Raw genomic sequence first — 17,074 nt, forward strand, 5'->3', positions numbered from 1 at the left:
CACACAGCATCCTGGAGATCTTTGGATGATGAGTCGCTGTCTTGCTTGGCTCGCCATCAAAAAAAAAATCACACGGCAAGAATATGTGGAAATTTGAATGTAAACGCTAAGTAGCATCTTGATGTCCTGCATTTCATTCCTCATTTTATTATCAAGCTGGAGAAGATAAGCTAGAAAATAACAAATTGGCGGAGAGGGTGCGGCGCCACACACTGTTGCTTTAATCGTGCCACATGTGAGAAGGGAGTCTCAACAAGACTCCGAAAAAGCATCCCGACATCACAATTCTCCAGCCCGTGTTCCCGGCTTTTTCTTCCTGATTCCACTGATCTGAGCTTGAAATGCGAGGACAGCAAAGCGCTAAGCCTTCAAACGTGTGATTCTTTTTTTCTGAAGATCTCCAGAAGCAATCTCTGCCTGGCTGACCCCTGACAGCTGCACATCTCTTTATTTCTCTCTCTGCTGGCACTTCATTTGGTGGAAAAGCTCTCAGATTCACACCTCTGTCAGCCAGCACAAGTGTTTATTATGTGCATACACACAACATCCATGTCGAGTCCAGCTCCCAGCCACGGCAGGTTGTTTTCAAGAAAAGAGCAACACAGGCTTCTTCCTTTCAACTCCTTTGTTGCTGAGTTAAATGTTTGCTTCTGGCAGCAGGTAAATAAAGGCGGGCTCCTTGCTTTTGCTAAGTGGTGGCCGCTAAATTCAAAGATTTTTTGTTTTGTTTTGTTTCTTCGTTCCTTAGTTAACCAGACTTGGTTTCTGGTTTTGGGTTCCTTTTTCCTATTCATGTCATGCAGCAAACACATCCCCTGTCAGACAGGGAGGGACTAGTGAGCGATGGATGCCACTGGTCTTTCTACGCTGCAACACTCAGCGTTTTTCTGATGCTCTAACTCAGCTTCTTGACTCTTTGTTTGTCTTTTGTTTGAGTAAAAGGCCAAACAATGCTCGCTGGAGTCTCCTGAGTTGGAACGCATTTGCTTCCCTCTTTATGACCTCAGTCTTGCAGAGAAGCCTATAATAAATAACATGTCCATTAATCCATTTTTTAAATATGCATTTCAACGTTTTTCCTTTCTATTTTTTTCCTTCTCTGTGAGAAAAAAGAAAAAAGAAAAGAAAAAATACACTTTTGTTATTATTTCATATTACTTTTCGATCACTTTCAAATTCACCAATGGATTTTTTATGATAAAAAAAAAAGATTCACGTCCACAAGAAAAAAAACGAATTTAAAAAATCTGCATGACGTTTGGCAAAACTTTGGAAATTGATAATAATAATGCACTAAACATGTATTTAAAAATTCCTAGTTTAATTTCCCGGTTGCCTATTTCTGCCGCAAAACGAGGTACTACAATTTAGTTTTCAAGCACTGAATATTAATTCCTTTAATTTAAATAGAATTCAAAATATCATTTCATGTATAATTTAAGTTAAAGACAGGTACTTTTTCAATGTTTTTTATCTTAATTTATTCGGTAATATTTAAAGGCTGATGCGTGCAGGAAAGCGTTGCCCTGATATCACAAATATAAACTGAAATCCGCACGTTGGACCCAGCAAAAACGCAATGTCGCGTACAAACGTCTGTTTCTAACTGAATTTTATTTTTTCCCGGAGCATTTGTTTTCTTCTCGCAGGAGCCCGAGGCCTCCGCTCACCGTGGTCTGAGAGCACGTGACGAAGATGATGATGATTCTTTGTCAACCTAATGATGAGATCAAATAAACCAAAGCGTTTCTTTGGTTTGAAAAAGGAAAGCAGAAGCAGCGAGGACGATCCAGTGAAAGCACACGGTTCCGCGAGGGGCAGCCGCAGGTGGGGAGCAGGTTGCGGGTTCGCCTCTGCTGCTGCTGGAGCCAGACTGCGGCCTCCATCATTAGATCGGATGGCAAGTCTTTATGCAAAGTGTTTTGCATAATTACATACCAAAGCCAGCGGAGCCACCCTCACATTTGATGGGTCACAAACCATCGACAATTGCCGCATTATTGTCCACCGAAGTCCAGCCCCGGCTCCGACCAGCAGAGAGGCAGAGAGAGAGAGAGAGAGAGAGACAGAGACAGAGGGCGCCGCGTCCGCGAGATTGCGTCTTCTCTCTCATAATCCACAGCATTCACAAACAAACAACTTGTTTACATAAAGTTGGACAAGTTCAAAAGAGACCTCGCACTTTTTCTGCTGTGGTTTTCGCTCTCATTAGGCAGAAATCTGATGGAGCAGCTTTTCAAAACCGAGACTCGCTTTTTAACTCAAGAAAAAGTCTCTCTCTATATATATATGTGTGTATATATATATATATATATATATATATATATATATATATATATATATATATATATATATATATATATATATATATATATATATATATATATATATATATATATCTCCTCGCCTTGATTTCATATCATGGAATATCCGCCCTGTTTCATCACCGGCGTTGCTTTCTGGTTTTTATTAAATCACTGTAACAAGTTGAATTTTCACATACGACGACGCTCAACATGTTCCGCATCTGAGCCTCGTACTGTAAAAATACTGCTCTGATTTATTAAGATCATTCAAATACATCGCAAACTTTGTCTTTATTACTATTATTTGTTTATGATATGTATCGACTCAAACTGAAATTACTGTTTGCAAGTTTATAAGTGTGACGGACATAGCTGACGTTCGAGTGTTTTAGATATTAATATTATTATTATATTATTATTTTCTGTTTGACGTTGAGACGCTTTCATGTTGAAGAAAACGACATTTTTAGCATTAAAAAATAATCATATATATATATATATATATATATATATATATATATATATATATATATATATATATATATATATATATATATATATATATATATATATATATATATAGTATAACATTTGAAAACCCATTGGTTTTCATTACACAACAACGCATTTGAGGTCGAAGAGAAAGCAGTTTCGGTTAAGAGGTCCCATGGTTGTAGTGACTGAAATATTATTTTTATTAATCTATTATAGATTAATATTTTTTAAAAGGTTTTTTTTTAACGGTGCTGATTACTACGTTAAATGTTTTCAACTGAATACAAATACATACATATATTTAGTTTGAATCTATTTTGTTACAAAGCAAAGGTGTTGAATTGTGGTGTATACGCATTAAATACTGTCTTAAGAAGTTGCTCATCTGCTCAGAAAGCATTTTGTCTCACAGAAATCTCTTCTACGGTTTCAGAAAGACGTGTAAAATGAAAGAGAACACCGTCAGCTGTGCGGCTGCGAACTTCACCCGAGCACAGCCGGGGTCATAGGAGCTGCCTGGCTCCCCCTGCCTGTGGAGTTAGGTCACTACAACACCGCCCGCCTGCTGCTGTCTCTGTGTCGGAGACCACGCTGTTCATGAGAGCGGGGGTCCCGACGAGGGGCGTCCAGGCGCGACCCCGACATCCAGAGAAGGAGTGTCATCTGACCGCCTCCTATTTACATGTGTCGTCGCCGTTTTAATTTGCAGATTAAGAATGAGAGGAGGTTTGTGAAGAGAAGGAAAAAACGCTGTTAAAATGTTTTTTTTTAACTTTTAATATTTGTTAAACGCTTCTGTAATTCGGTATGGCGCGCCATAATAAACAAAGAACTAGTAGATTGAAAGATTTAAGAACGGTCTCACGTGGTTATTAATTGTGAAGAAAAATATTAAAACCCATGTTTTTAGTTGGAGAAAAAATAGACGTTTATTTTATTAGCATTATTTCTTACTTCTTACTACATGTATTGTCATGATCTCATGTGTTGCAGTCGATTCGATAATGTTGGGTGAATTTGAAGATGCAACAAAAACATGGAAATAGTGTTGTATTGCAAAACAAAATTATCGGAAATTGTATGCTAAATGTATTCTGATAAAATGTTGAATTCATCTGGATAATACATTCACTTGAAATACCTAATGTTTGGGAGACGTTCACCCTTGAGCCAGACATTTTTTGACAACCGATTTTGACTAAGTTTCAAAAGCTCTCGTGCTTGTAGAGTAAATAGGAGTTAGAAAGTGGGGTGACCAAAGCCAAAAGTGGGGTCCCACTTCTCCAGAGCTCTAGTCAACAAGCTGATGGGATGACGACGGTTGAGCCCCAACGTTACACCCGTCTGTGGGTGACCGGTGCTGCCTTCCAGCAAATGGGGGTCTTTATGAAGTGCACCCCAAGTGATCAGTCGATACAAGATGGGATCGATCAATATGTGACGGAGAACGGTTTTTCGTGAAGAGTGCGGCAATTCTTCGCCTCCTGACTTCACTTTAAACATTTCTTTTTAGTAAATCAGATCGATATTTAAAATGACGTTTCAAAATATCAGAGCCATGAACGCACCATCTCCACACGCTCTAACGAAGCTTAAAAAAATAAAAATTAAAAAGTTGCAGTGAGGCAAACGTGTCTCCCAGTCAACACTGGGGAGCGACAGTTCCACTCTCCGCAGGTAGATGGCACAATGTTCTTACATTTCTGAGCCAGGCGCCGAGCTTCAAGCGCGTCGAGCAGCTTATGACAAATATCCAAACACACTTCAGTTGTGACTGAACTCACAATTGATTTGGATTAAAATGTAACGGTGGAAGAGCAGGAACCACGATTCACCACCAACACGGTGTCGATTCAGAGTGGCTGTTAAAATGGAAGACATTCCACTAAAATGACGAATTGAAATGTCAATAATGTTGAGAACAAACATTGCCTCATAAAGAACATGTGATTCATGCATGGAAAACGTTTCAGCAAAAACATTATAAGATGTGATTGTCAAGTATATTATCACAAAATGCGGTGGCACTTATGTTTGGTGCATTTTAGGGTAAAAGTTTAGCTGAAAATATCTATAACGCACAGGTTATAATCAGTTTAGCTGGCTCAGTAACTATGGTGGTAGAGAACTAGCAGGGTGAGTCATATGATATTTGCCTGCTGCTGGCGCTATTACAGCTCCTCCCGCCACTAATACCGGCGTAATAACAACAGCAACAAGCAGACATGTAATAGCAGCAAGTGCGCGTCGTAAATCTATACGGCGCAGCAGCGAGCGAGCCAATTTGTCCGCGTGCCAGGGTGCAAATAACGCGCACATTTGCGGCTCAGCTGTGCGCCGACGCGTGTTTTCGTGGGCGAAAATGACGCACATCTTCATCTTATTAAACAAATATCGCCGTTCATCGCCTGTGAACTGGCGCCGCAGATCGAGTGTCACAAAGTTCCCACGTCACGAGTAAACAAAAGTGACGTCGCTGCGCGTTACGCCTCATTAGCGGAGCGCGCAGAGCTAATAAATGAGCAGAAGTACGAAATGATGGAGTCCAGCATTTACACCGCGCCCTGTCAACTGAGATCACGTCGAGTAACGGCTCGTTTAGGGGTCTTTAAAATGGGGCTCCGCGCCCCCCGAGAGCAGGAGTTTCACCATGGATGTGCACGGTGCTGGCGCGCGGCGTGTGTGTGTTTACGTGCGTGTGACGACTCTTGTTATCAATATGGCCTTGATATAGAAATACACCTCAGAGACAGACTGTTCAGACAAGGCAGTGAACGCAGCACAGTATGGATAAACACAGCTTTCAGCGAGGACGCGTGTTAAAAGACCATCATCATCATCACCATCATCAGCAGCAGCAGTGACACACACACTTGTCAACACACACACACGCAGTTTAGTTCATGTTCTGAAAGGCTAAACATTAATCACAAATGTTTTGACTCAACAGAGATTTAGAACGTGAACGCAACACATAGAAGCCCTTGATATTTTGGAGGAGCTCAGCAGCGAACATGAACGCAACACGAATGAATAATAAATGTGGCTTGAACTCAACACAAACTACCCCTGGGATGTTTTTGGATTATAAATTTACGACGGCATATCGGGATGTGAACGCCACACAAACAGCTTTCACCTCCATTTAACTGGACTCTAAAAGGCGTGAACGCAACACGTAAAAACACCTGGATTTATTTTAAAGTTCTACTCTAAATATACTTGAATTTATATGTTTAAAATATATTTTGTGCCTCCTGGATTTTCCTCACGATTCAGTTTTTTTGTTTGTTTAAAGTGACGCAATTTGCGCTGCGCTGACGCGCACAAACGCAACACCGTAACGTTTTTTAAATTTAAAGTGAATTTTTGTAAATGTAGAACGAGTGTCTAGAGTGATGGATTAATTATTTTTGAAACCCATTAATCACCCTCATCGCGGGGAAAGGGAGGGGGCGACATCCTGCCAAAGCAAAGTGACTCCACCACACACTCACGCGCGCGCACGCACACACACACACCAGCAGCTGACACAAGTCTCAAAGAATAAAAAACATGAAAAGCGTGCGTCGTTTTTTTTTTTTTTCAAATTCATAAATTATAATTTAATACCAAGAACAAATTTACAGCAGAATGCTCGTTGTACAATAAGCTAACACAAACAAACAAGAATTGTGTTCAACTATAAACTTTCACACACACTCACATATATCACTTGCAATTAATAATAATAATAATAATAATAATCATGGTCATAAAAAAAGTATCTATACGTTATCAATAATACCCTGCAGTCATATATTTTGATATATTTATATAAAAACGTGGGTTCAGTTTAAACTGTTCATAATTACAATCATGTATCATTCTCTGGTCCACATGTGGCCACCACGAGCCCAAAGATCAGTGTTCAATCCCTTTTAATTCAACCACAACATGCTCTTATTGTGTTTGTGTTTGTGTGTGCGTGCGTGCGCGTGTGTCCGTGTGTGTTGAAGAAAAGCCTCAGAAACAAAATTGCCTGCTTTCACATTCACACACACACACACGCGCGCATGCGCACACCCCTTCTCTCCCTGTCACACACACTGCACTGCACCTGTCAAGAGACCAAAGGAGCAAATAACACTAAAAGTTAAAATATCAACTCCTTGTTTCCAAAAAAAGAACCTGCTCACCCTGTTTTTAAGCCTAATAGTCACCGTGTGTGTCTTTTTTTTTTCTTTAAATACAAGGGCTAAGAATGCACAGATTATATCTATACAGTCAAAAATAAGAGAGAAGAAACATTTACATTTATATATCAAAGGTAAAATAGGTTAGCGACCTGTGGCCATGCATTCACAGTCTAAATATACATGAAAACAAAAGAAGAAAACATTTTTGCCGTAATATGTATGTACATTAAAACAGAACTTTCAGTGCTACTAGCTAAGTCTGCCACTCAGTTTTTGTTCATCACCGAGAGAAGAAGAACAAGAAGAAGAAGAAGAAGATAATGGCAACCACAGATTTTTTTTTCTTAATCACATTTTAGAAAAAAAAAAGGAAATAAGTTGACCTATATTTACAAGAATACTGCCTCAGCTGTCGTTTTTAAGAGTCTAATTGTGTTCCCCAAATCTACTTTTGTCAGGCACTTAATGCTTGAAGGGTGACATTTCAGGGACGCCTTAATACTGTCTGACCTGATCACTAGGCTTTTAGTGCACCTCGAACGCACCATTTGAACATATAGGCAGCTTGTAAGAGAGAAATGCTGGGGAACTGAAGCCAAATATCAGGGGGGAAGACAAATTTCTCCAAGTGGGTTAAGAATATAAAAGTCCCTTACGTGTTCCCGGATCCTAAAGTCGATAAGTGCGCTTGCAGCCTATACGTCTACAACTTCCTATTGCTGTGGTTTTAATTCCTTTTTAGAACTTTTCAGTTTTGTACACCTTCGTAAGAAAATAACACCACCGTACAGAAATCACACAGGCCGGTTTGGAACCAGGAAAGGAGGAACAAAGAAAGTACAAAAAAAAAAACAAAAAAAAACACAGCTATACATGGACACAGGACAAAGTCATCAGAGAAAAAAAAAATCCCTTTCTCCATTTTTTTTCCTCCAACCCTCCCGCCCTTCCCGAAATTAAATGCACTTAATACTTAAAATTTCCTCAGAACAGAATCCCTTTTTTTCTGTGTTTTTTTCCATTTCATAAAAAAACAATGGGGCGCTCTGCATGGACACTGGGAGAGTCTGCCATTTTGAAAGTTCAGTGGACGTCTCAATTTTTGTCAGATTCACAGTCATTATGTCTTTCTTCATGAAAGCCAGCCCAGTGTAACAGCCGGTTGCTTTTTTTTTCTTTTTTTTTCCTTTTTTAATTCCTTCCACAAAAGCAGCTATAATCATTGTAGTCCCGCAGCAGACCCCCCTGTCCTCCTCCTCCTCCTCCCCATCAACCCCACACCTTTTGTTTGTCCTTCTTACTGAATGGACATGTAAGGCCAGTTAAAACTGCTCCCCGACAGCAACATATCCCTGATGAGAGTTTCAATGGGGGTTTTACCTACCAAGCGGACGAAAAATAACTGTTCTATGACCGAGGAGGAGACTGTGCGGAGGGAAGGCAAGCGCAGTAACAACTTCCCAAAGCGGGTCGGCTGGTTGGGGTACTGGCTCCGGACGTACTCCTCCAGGGCGCACTGGGACTTCTCCTGCAAACTTTCCACATGGGCCACGTCTGAGAGGCCACAAGCATCTGAGGGGAGAGAGAGCGAAGACGCCATCAGACGTTGGTGAACATCAGCCTGAGTGCAGCATCCATTTGTGGATCAAAGGAACGCACTCTGTCAAGCATCAGGTCGCAGGGACAAACTCTTGCTTTCAAATAGGAATCAGGATCAAAGGTCACATTTTAAGAGACTCGCAGATCAATAATAAATATGTTTCTGATTGTCTTCTTAAATGTGTGGATGAATAAAAAAGCCCACTTGGACGCATGCTTCATTCGTCAGTCAATCACACTCATAACCAGAAATTACTCTCATATTTTGATGGTGCTATTTCAGACATATGAGCCCCAGGATCCTTCCAGTCCAGTTTTGAATGCAGCTATTACAATGAGAATAAAGTCAAATCTGATTTTAAGTCTGTTGTTTCAACGTGGCGCTGGAATGATTTGTATTAAATTGTACAGCCTCAAGCACTAAATACATTTTCATAACGTTAGAAGTTGGATCCAAAAGATGTCTCGCTGTTTGATGTCGCCATGGTGATCACAAGGCAAACACATAATAAAGTTGAACTTCACCTATAAAATTAAAGCGACACTATTTCAGTGGTGAAGTTGTAGTATTTCAGATTTTATATCAGCTGAGATGCTTCTTTTGAATGAATCATTTTAAGAGTACGGGACATTAAATGTTGGACAAAAATCACAATTATAATGAATACAAAGAAACACCTCTGCCACAGTTTGTTTTTTAAGTGTTTATAAGAATTTATTTTGGTGGTTTTTGGCGGTCAAATACATGTTTTATTTAACACAGACCTTTAAATGCAGTACATTTAATTTTTTAACTGTAATTTTCTGACACATTTTCTAATTGTTAACGCAAATAATTTCTGCTTTAAAACGAAACAAAATCCTAGCTAGCTATATATCTTGTCCCGTAAACTGTGGCATGTGTATTTTTATCGGTCATGTGATCCAGCCCATTTGAAAAATGTCCTCTATTTGTTTAAAATAAAAACATCTATTTATCTTTCAAAAAATAATTAACATTTTCCTTACAGATTTTATTTGTGGGCTACAATATTTCTTACAAATATTATCCGCAAAATTATTAACTCTGAATGAAGTAAACCTCAAAATATTACTTTCAGACTAGAATTTTTTTGTCGTTTTTTTTTTTACGTTTCCAGGCTGGTCGTTTTGTGAAATATCCCCTCATTTTTTTACATGGGCCTGTCAAGTGAAGATGGGGGGAGCTGAGGAGGAGGAGGGGGGGTGAGGGACCTACTGACCTTTTAGTGAGCAGAGATTTAGCTATGGAGGGGAAAAAAAACCCTCGGAGTTGCCATCATATATACCATGAGAGACGCATAATCGGTATCTGTGCTGCTGCTGCTGCTGCGTGGGCGGCTTATGGCGATCATGTGCCAAAAAAAATAATAATCGCTGGTCGGTTCAGTTTGTAAACTTTCTGCGTGACAGCAGCCAAAATTACCAACACGACACCTGCCGCCCAGGTTTTAAGGACGGGGTCGTGACCCGGGCTGAGCTTTTTTTTTTTGTGTTTGTGTGTGTCTCCTGTCCTCAGATGACAAGACTTTTGCTGTGCAAACGGGACATTAGCCTTCCTCCTCCCCCCCCACCCCTCCACAGCCAGATATCATTCATATCTGTCACTCCCTTCCAAACAAGACACGCTGATAAATGGTGGAAGAAGGAAAATAAAAAAAATAAAAAGGAGAAGCTGCGATTCATCTGTGAGCTATTAGCGTCTCCAAAATGCTTTTACGACTCTTTGGTTTTACAGCACAATAAATCAGCGGGTTAATAGGTGGCGTTGTGCCGGAGTGGTGCAGGTGTGGTGGGCTTACCTGTGGTGAAGAGCACAATCGCCTTTAAGCAGCTATATTCGGCAGAGTCAACGTGCAAAGCTTTGAGCTTCTCCACTTGCTCCTGGAAGATCCTAATGTGGTCCATGAAGGCCACCACTCTGTCCGCCGACATGGGGGAGGCGTGGAGGCCAGCGGCGGCCAGCAGGGGGGCCACGTGAAGGGGCATGGAGCACTGGGCCGCGTTCAGCACAAACAACTCACTCCACGTCAGCCTCAGCAGAGCCACCTGGTCGGTGATCTGCAGGTCCGGGAAGAAGGGAATATTCCTGGCCCACTCCACGGCGCTGAAGAGCATCCTGGCCGCAAGTTCACAAATGTTCTCGATGCCCATGATGTTGTTGGGCTGCATGCACTGGCTGCCATAGCGGGACGTGGGGTAGGGCTCCGCTCGCAACAGGAGAGAGATATATCCGGATAAGTAGGAATGGCAGTGGAGTGGGTCCCCATTTGTCAAGGCGAACTGGCCGTGGTGTGGCTGCGTGGGTGGCACCCGTCCCCTTTGCACGGCTGCAGTAAAAAGAGAAACTGCAGATATTGAAGCCTGAATTCTACAAATGATCACACAATCACGGTGCGGGTCAGTTGTCATGCAGTGCAACACACAACACGGTCAGGAGGATTCTGCAGCCACACACACACACACACGCACACGCACATATTTGTGTTATTGAGCAACATGAGCCGGCTGTGAAGGAACACAAAGAGAGACCTTGCAGTGTTTAACCCTTAACCCACTTAGCAATGCATCTCCTCTTAAAGTCGGCGAGGAAATATTCCGATCCACGTCGGTTACCGCGAATAAACCCGGGTGAAACCGGAACATCGCGCCGTTGTTGTAGCCACAACACGACGGTTTGAGGCGATTGTGGGAATTTACGCTCGGATCGGGGGGGTGTATTTATGGTTTTCTAAGGGAATGAATGGAGAGAGAGAGAGGAGAGGAGCCGGCGAGTCACCGCGGGCTCCGGCTGAAGCCCGCCGCGCCACGGCGCTCTGCAGCCGGCTGCCTCCAGAAGGGAGAGTCGGTGAGGCGGAGGGGGTGGGGAGGGAGCGGGGGCGACACACCATTGTTTCAATAGACCACAAACACGGATGAGAAAACCAAAAATTCCAATACCTTCCCGTCTCATGCCGACTTTAAGGCATTTTTTGAGGCGGCAGTACTGACACTGATTGCGGTGGTGCTGGTCGATCGGGCAATTCCTGTTGGCCCGGCATGTGTAGGTCAGGTTCCGCCGGACGCTCCGCTTGAAGAAGCTCTTGCAGCCCTCGCATGTGAACTGGCCGTAGTGCTTGCCGCTGGATTTGTCGCCGCACACCACGCACTCGATGTGCTGCGGCTGCTTCTCCTGCGAGGACTGGTTGCTCGGCGTGGACTGCGCGTTCGGGTTCCCCTGCACCGGCGTCTGCGGGGTCGGCGCGGCGACCTGCGAGGCGCTCAGGTTCAGCTGGCCCGGCTGCGGGGTGGGAAGCGATAGTCCTCCTTGGGTCTGCGAGGAGAGGGCGCCTTGGGTGTCAGCCACATCGTCCTGGGAGCCTCTCCACACTACCATTGCCATATCTATCAGTCAACGGAGAGAAACTTTTTGTCTGCCGTTTTGCTGTCGCGACGAGAAAACGACTGCGATGGAAATTTAAAAAAAAAAGAGGGGTGAAAAACAAAAGGACGGAATCTCCCACTGTCGGTGTTTTTAAAAGTGATGCGAGCTGAGTCGCTGCCTCGCGCTTAAAGGCCAAGTCCAGGGGCGCCGACACTCAGCCATCCAGCATCAACGCAGGAGAGAAAGATGCGCCAAAACAAGAGACGGAGCGGAGCGCCGCGGCGGAGCCTGGACAACACTGAAGCTGCGACTCTCAAGTTCCAGCGCAAGTCTTGAAGGAAACACCAGCAGAAAAAAAGGGAAAAAAAACACACACACACACAGACGCACGCACAGCGTCTTCTTCTGCTCGTGAGCGCCAGCAATTGGAGAGGAAACGGACACTTCCAAAAAACTATATAAAAAACAAGGATCACAACCTACAAGCCTCCACCGCGCTCTGGAAAATAATAGGCGAAGAGGAATCAAAGTGATCAAATATGTTAAAAAGGCGGAGGTTAGGAAGTGATTTGCGATTGGTAGGAGCCCGGCTGGCAGAATGCTTTCTCTCTGATCAGCTCACTGAGCTCTCTATATAGTGAACTTTGACACGACTGCTGCAACTTAGCACACGTTACCATGGCGACGGGCTGCCATATAAGGAAGGCGAGTGTGTTTGACTGGTCAGAGTTTAGGGACCTCCCCCTCCACCTCATTGGCTAGTCGGCACTTGTGCTACTTGGTTCTCTGCCAGAGCCGGCGAGGAGGTCGGGGAGGGCCGCTGGGTCCTAAAGGGAGTCGTGCAACCCTCCACTCCTGTCTCATCGGTGACAATAAAGCAGAGAACATCCTCCATGTGCTGCTTTAACGCGTGAATTTGCTGCGGAAGACATCAAATCTTTGCATCTTTTCAGCGATGTCTGTAAAACGCCACATTAATGGATCTCAATTCTCCATTAAAACAAGCCCTTGAGCATCATTTTATCTTAAAATATTATACATCTCATGTGTTTTCATACTTCAACACCATGTTTAATGGATTCACATCCTTGCTATCACTCAATAATAAGGTCAAAATGTATGTATTTAAATAATAATTTGCGTATATTTGATGGAAATGTGCTCATTTAAAAGAAGCCACACTCATCTTGTTCGCGAAGCCCCAAATGGCTTCATTCTTTTGTTATTATACTTGAATTTTTCAGTTAAAATAGTAGTCCTGAGGACTGACACCAGAACTACCGATTGCATGTATGTGTCACACATCACCATGATTGACAAGCGTCAGAATTTCAGGTGAAACAGACCAGTTGTACACAGTAAAAACACAAAGCAGGAGAATAAAAGCGTGGACGATTGTTACGACGATCCTTACACCGCATATTCTGATGCAGAAAACAAACACCGGGTCATAGAAAGGCCAAACGTGGGACTGAGCGCTTTTGACTGGCGCTTTAAATAAGGTTGAAACATGTCAGCTGAGGTCACAGAGGTCATGACTTTCACATTAAACTCAGGATGAAAGTGGACTCCCTCCTCATGACAAACACTATAAACACCACTTGTGACCCGGCAGCAGGCTTTATGATGACGACACATGGTGGCGTGGAGCTGTCCGAGGTCATAACTTTGTCTGGAACTCCAATCTGCAGTGTTCACCTGCAGTTCAAGCTCCCCGAGAGATGGTGACCTGAGCACCAGCAGCAGCAGCAGCAGCAGCTTGAGCACAGTTATTGCAGTATATGGGCGCCCCCTTGCGGATGATCACACCGCGTCACGCTGGATTCAATTTTAGAGGAGCCAACCGACACGGAAACTGCTTCAGTCTCTCGCATCGACCCGAACTAACGAGCCCCGTTTCCAAACCCACCACTTTAATTCTCTTTAACTTGGACTGCGACACCTCAAACCACGCCAAAGTTGGACTTATATTTTTTTCTCCGCGCCCCACTTTCGGGCGTCTGCGGTGGTATCCAGAGCAATCGTGCGCTTATTCTGCAACAAATTAGCCGATGATATGTTGATCTGCATCAACAACCTTTGTCGGTTTTATTCACAGATGCGACGAGCGGCTCGGGCGAGAACACGACTCCAGCCGGTGACAGCCGAGGTAAGAACACATTTATGAGCACTTTATTACCACAGTTAGGCGCACAACTGATGATGAAGCGCATGGAATGGAGTGTATCGTGATGAAAAACAAAGCCACGGAGACTGCATGATCTTATATGTGCGTGAAAATCATCGCCTTTTTTTTACAGTATAACGAGCGTTCATTTCTAAAAATGGCGCAGCTCTTCGACTCATTAAACATTAATAGAGAGGATGAGGATGCTGTATTCTGATAATAACAAACCTACCAAAGGCATACGATGCAGACTCGTCCGTAGCCGGATGCATCTTCTCTCTTATTCAGAATACAACCTCTGTTTTTAGCGACAACAAAAACACACACCAGAAAAAAAAAACATTAAAAAAGGGAGGAGATAAAAAATGTTTTGTATTTTTTTTTCTTTAAAAAAAAGAAGAAAAAGAAAGAAAAAAAAACTGCCCCCCCAACGCAGTTTATTGGAAATGTTTTGGAAAAACTTTGGGGCGCCGAGACAAACCAAACCACTGTCGCAGAGCGAGAGGTTTTGAAGTTGTCCGAGCGAAATATCAGTGTGTGTGAAAATGATAAGTGAGGAGAAAAGCCAGTGCGCCTTTTTTCTCTCCCACAGTAAATGTAGTCCGCCGCTGCTTTGTGTGGGCTGCTGAGGAAAGAGGGCGGGGGGGGAGAGGGGGGAGTGAGGAGGGGAGGGGAGGGGGGACTGACACCTGTCTGGGTGAGAATATCACTTATACATATATATATATTAAAATGATACAGCAAATACATTAAATATCATCAGCAACACCATTTAAAACCACAACGTCCCTTTCATGTCAGTTCAGTTGCGTACGTGTGAAAAACAAAGAGTTTATTGACATATATGCATATGATTATGATAAAATATCATCTGAATTTATTTAATATAAATGAAGCTATAAAAGTCAAAGTGAAGTAAGTTTTTCCTACCTTATATTTATATATATTTATCTTCAAAAACAATAAATAAGATCGATCGTAGATGTCGCTCGCGCAACATATTTACCGATCACACACACGCGCGTGTGCGTGCGCGCGAGCAACCTAACGATTTTCCACTGATGTCGACGCGCCAAATCACTTCATCACTGTCAGCCGCTCAGACGCGAATCTCCCTCCGCGATGACGGGCGACGTTTGTCAAAAATAAACACGTAGAAATGAAATAAAAACGTGGTGGAGTCAGGCGTGTGTGGGGAAGATCCTCACGCGCACGGCGGGGAAACGGTGACCCCCGGAGGTCTCCCAAGTTCTCGGCCTGATTAACCCGCGCAGAGCCGCGCAGGAGCAAAGGTTAACCAGGCTGATCAACTTCAAAAGTCAGGGTGAGTGAGGTGGCTCCAAAAAAACAAAGCATAAATAAATAAATGGGAATAATTACAAGAACAAGCGACGCTGAAATAAAAACATTTTTAAGTTAATATAAATAAATTAAATTCATGTGACACATGAAGATTTAATTTCAACATTTACTCATTTAATTAATAGTTATTTGATACAGTTATTTAATAGTTATAGTTAATCAATATTAATAGTTGTTTTTGAAATTGTTTTCACTCAATTTCAATTCATGAAATGACTTAGCATGTAGCACTTGAGCGTGATAATAGCATGTAATGAGAGAAAATATCATTTCATTGCCCCACTTAAAGCTGTTCATGCTAACACTGCGCGGCTGACAAACAACACACACAGAAGTTGTTAGAAAAGAGTTGGTCCGGTGGCGCCGATCACTTGTGCGGACCCTCAGGGCCGCGATCTTAAAAGGCAATAGATTGCAGATAGCTCGCCGTTCAATTTGCCAATGACAGATTATGGTGCCAATTTAAACAGATAGGGATCAATTTGTCTCCATGATCACTCTTCAGGCCCAGTGCCAGCGCCCGCTTAATGCATCCGTGGAAGCTGGTGGTTGGAAATGGCGGCCGATAGCTCTGAAGTGATCCAAACCGGTGTAAATGACCAGTGACGTGTTGTTTTGGCGGCTGCGTGTATTAGCGGCCGTATCTGCAGGCGGCGACCAAAAGGTCAACGGTTTAACTCTGAGGAAAGTGTATGTATGGGAGGACTGTGTGATAAGTGCTCTCTAACCCCAGGAACCGGTGCTGAAGTGCCCATGGGCAGAGCAACTTAAATCCCCATCTGGCCCAGTGGAGCTGACCAGCGACCAGCAGAGCAAGACGGCGGCAGCGCTCAACACTTGTAAGATGTGTGTCTTTAAATGTGACCTGCCCTTTCCCAGATTTTTTTTTTTTGCTGTAGCGAGTGGGCAGCAGCTCACACTTTCGTCTGTGAAAAAAAAAAAAAAAAGGCTGGCAGTGTTCGGCCCTGCAGACATGGTTCATATGTGGCCCCAAAGGCAGCAGACAGTGGATTGAATTACTGTAACCTAAGGTGTTAGGTGGTAGCACAGTGTGTGTGAGTGTGTGTGTGTGTGATACAGAGAGTGTGTGTACCATTGCTGTGGCTCTTAACTGTTTGCATTGTTTACTCAAGTTTTCACAGACTCCTCACTTCCTTCAGCCTCATATGTGATATTTATTTCCGCACATTTTACTTCACAACAGATGCCAACACAGACTGATCACTTCAGCAGGTGACCTCTGAGTGACTTTGCCAATAAATAAAGTTTGTGAAAACGTTTCATAAGTATCTTGTTTGTTTTAAAATATGGCTTCATTTGTATTCTACTAAAGCAGAGTAGAATCAGAGTGTCAAACTTGAGGCCCGCGGGCCATATCCGACCCGCAACATGCACATGCATGGCCCTATGTTTCAGTGATCATCGACTAGTTTTTATTCCTCAAAATTAAAGCAGAATTCTTGATCATATTTTGACTGTTTTTGTCTAATAATGTAGCCATGGTTACAGAGAAAAATCATCTGATTTGAGTGTAGAATTCATGGTGACTTTCTTGAGCTGTATTATTAACGTCTCACACTCCAAA

At 43.0% G+C, this 17,074-nt stretch overlaps 1 protein-coding gene and 1 long non-coding RNA gene across 3 annotated transcripts in view; one reads left to right on the plus strand and one right to left on the minus strand.

Annotated features, from left to right (window-relative positions):
- Positions 1–3,816, plus strand: part of LOC128770935 (uncharacterized) — a 128,834-nt gene extending 125,018 nt beyond the window's left edge. The window contains exon 5 of the long non-coding RNA XR_008416562.1: positions 3,235–3,816. This is a non-coding gene — a long non-coding RNA (uncharacterized LOC128770935). The remainder of the gene's footprint in view (positions 1–3,234) is intronic.
- Positions 2,948–12,611, minus strand: nr2f2 (nuclear receptor subfamily 2, group F, member 2). Of its 2 annotated transcripts, none has more exons than XM_053885948.1 (3): positions 11,537–12,611; positions 10,399–10,944; positions 2,948–8,551 (listed from the first exon to the last, which is right to left on the minus strand). In XM_053885948.1, exons 1-3 carry the CDS (start codon positions 11,976–11,978, stop codon positions 8,277–8,279), a joined length of 1,263 nt encoding a protein of 420 aa, XP_053741923.1. In that variant the 5' UTR covers positions 11,979–12,611; the 3' UTR covers positions 2,948–8,276. The 2 variants fall into 2 exon arrangements, with proteins under 2 accessions (XP_053741923.1, XP_053741924.1); XM_053885949.1 differs by having other exon boundaries at positions 2,949–8,551; positions 10,399–10,926.
- Positions 12,612–17,074: the final 4,463 nt, after the last annotated feature.

The sequence above is a fragment of the Synchiropus splendidus genome, chromosome 14, assembly GCF_027744825.2.
Source record: "Synchiropus splendidus isolate RoL2022-P1 chromosome 14, RoL_Sspl_1.0, whole genome shotgun sequence".
NCBI lineage: Eukaryota > Metazoa > Chordata > Actinopteri > Syngnathiformes > Callionymidae > Synchiropus > Synchiropus splendidus.

Coding starts and splice junctions, on each gene's coding strand:
- nr2f2 (XM_053885948.1), bottom strand. CDS start 11,978: ATGGCAATGGTAGTGTGGAGAGGCTCCCAGGACGATGTGGCTGACACC. Junction 10,945..11,536: donor AGTCGGCATGAGACGGGAAG/GTATTGGAATTT, acceptor CAATATCTGCAG/TTTCTCTTTTTACTGCAGCC. Junction 8,552..10,398: donor GATTGTGCTCTTCACCACAG/GTAAGCCCACCA, acceptor CTCTCCCCTCAG/ATGCTTGTGGCCTCTCAGAC.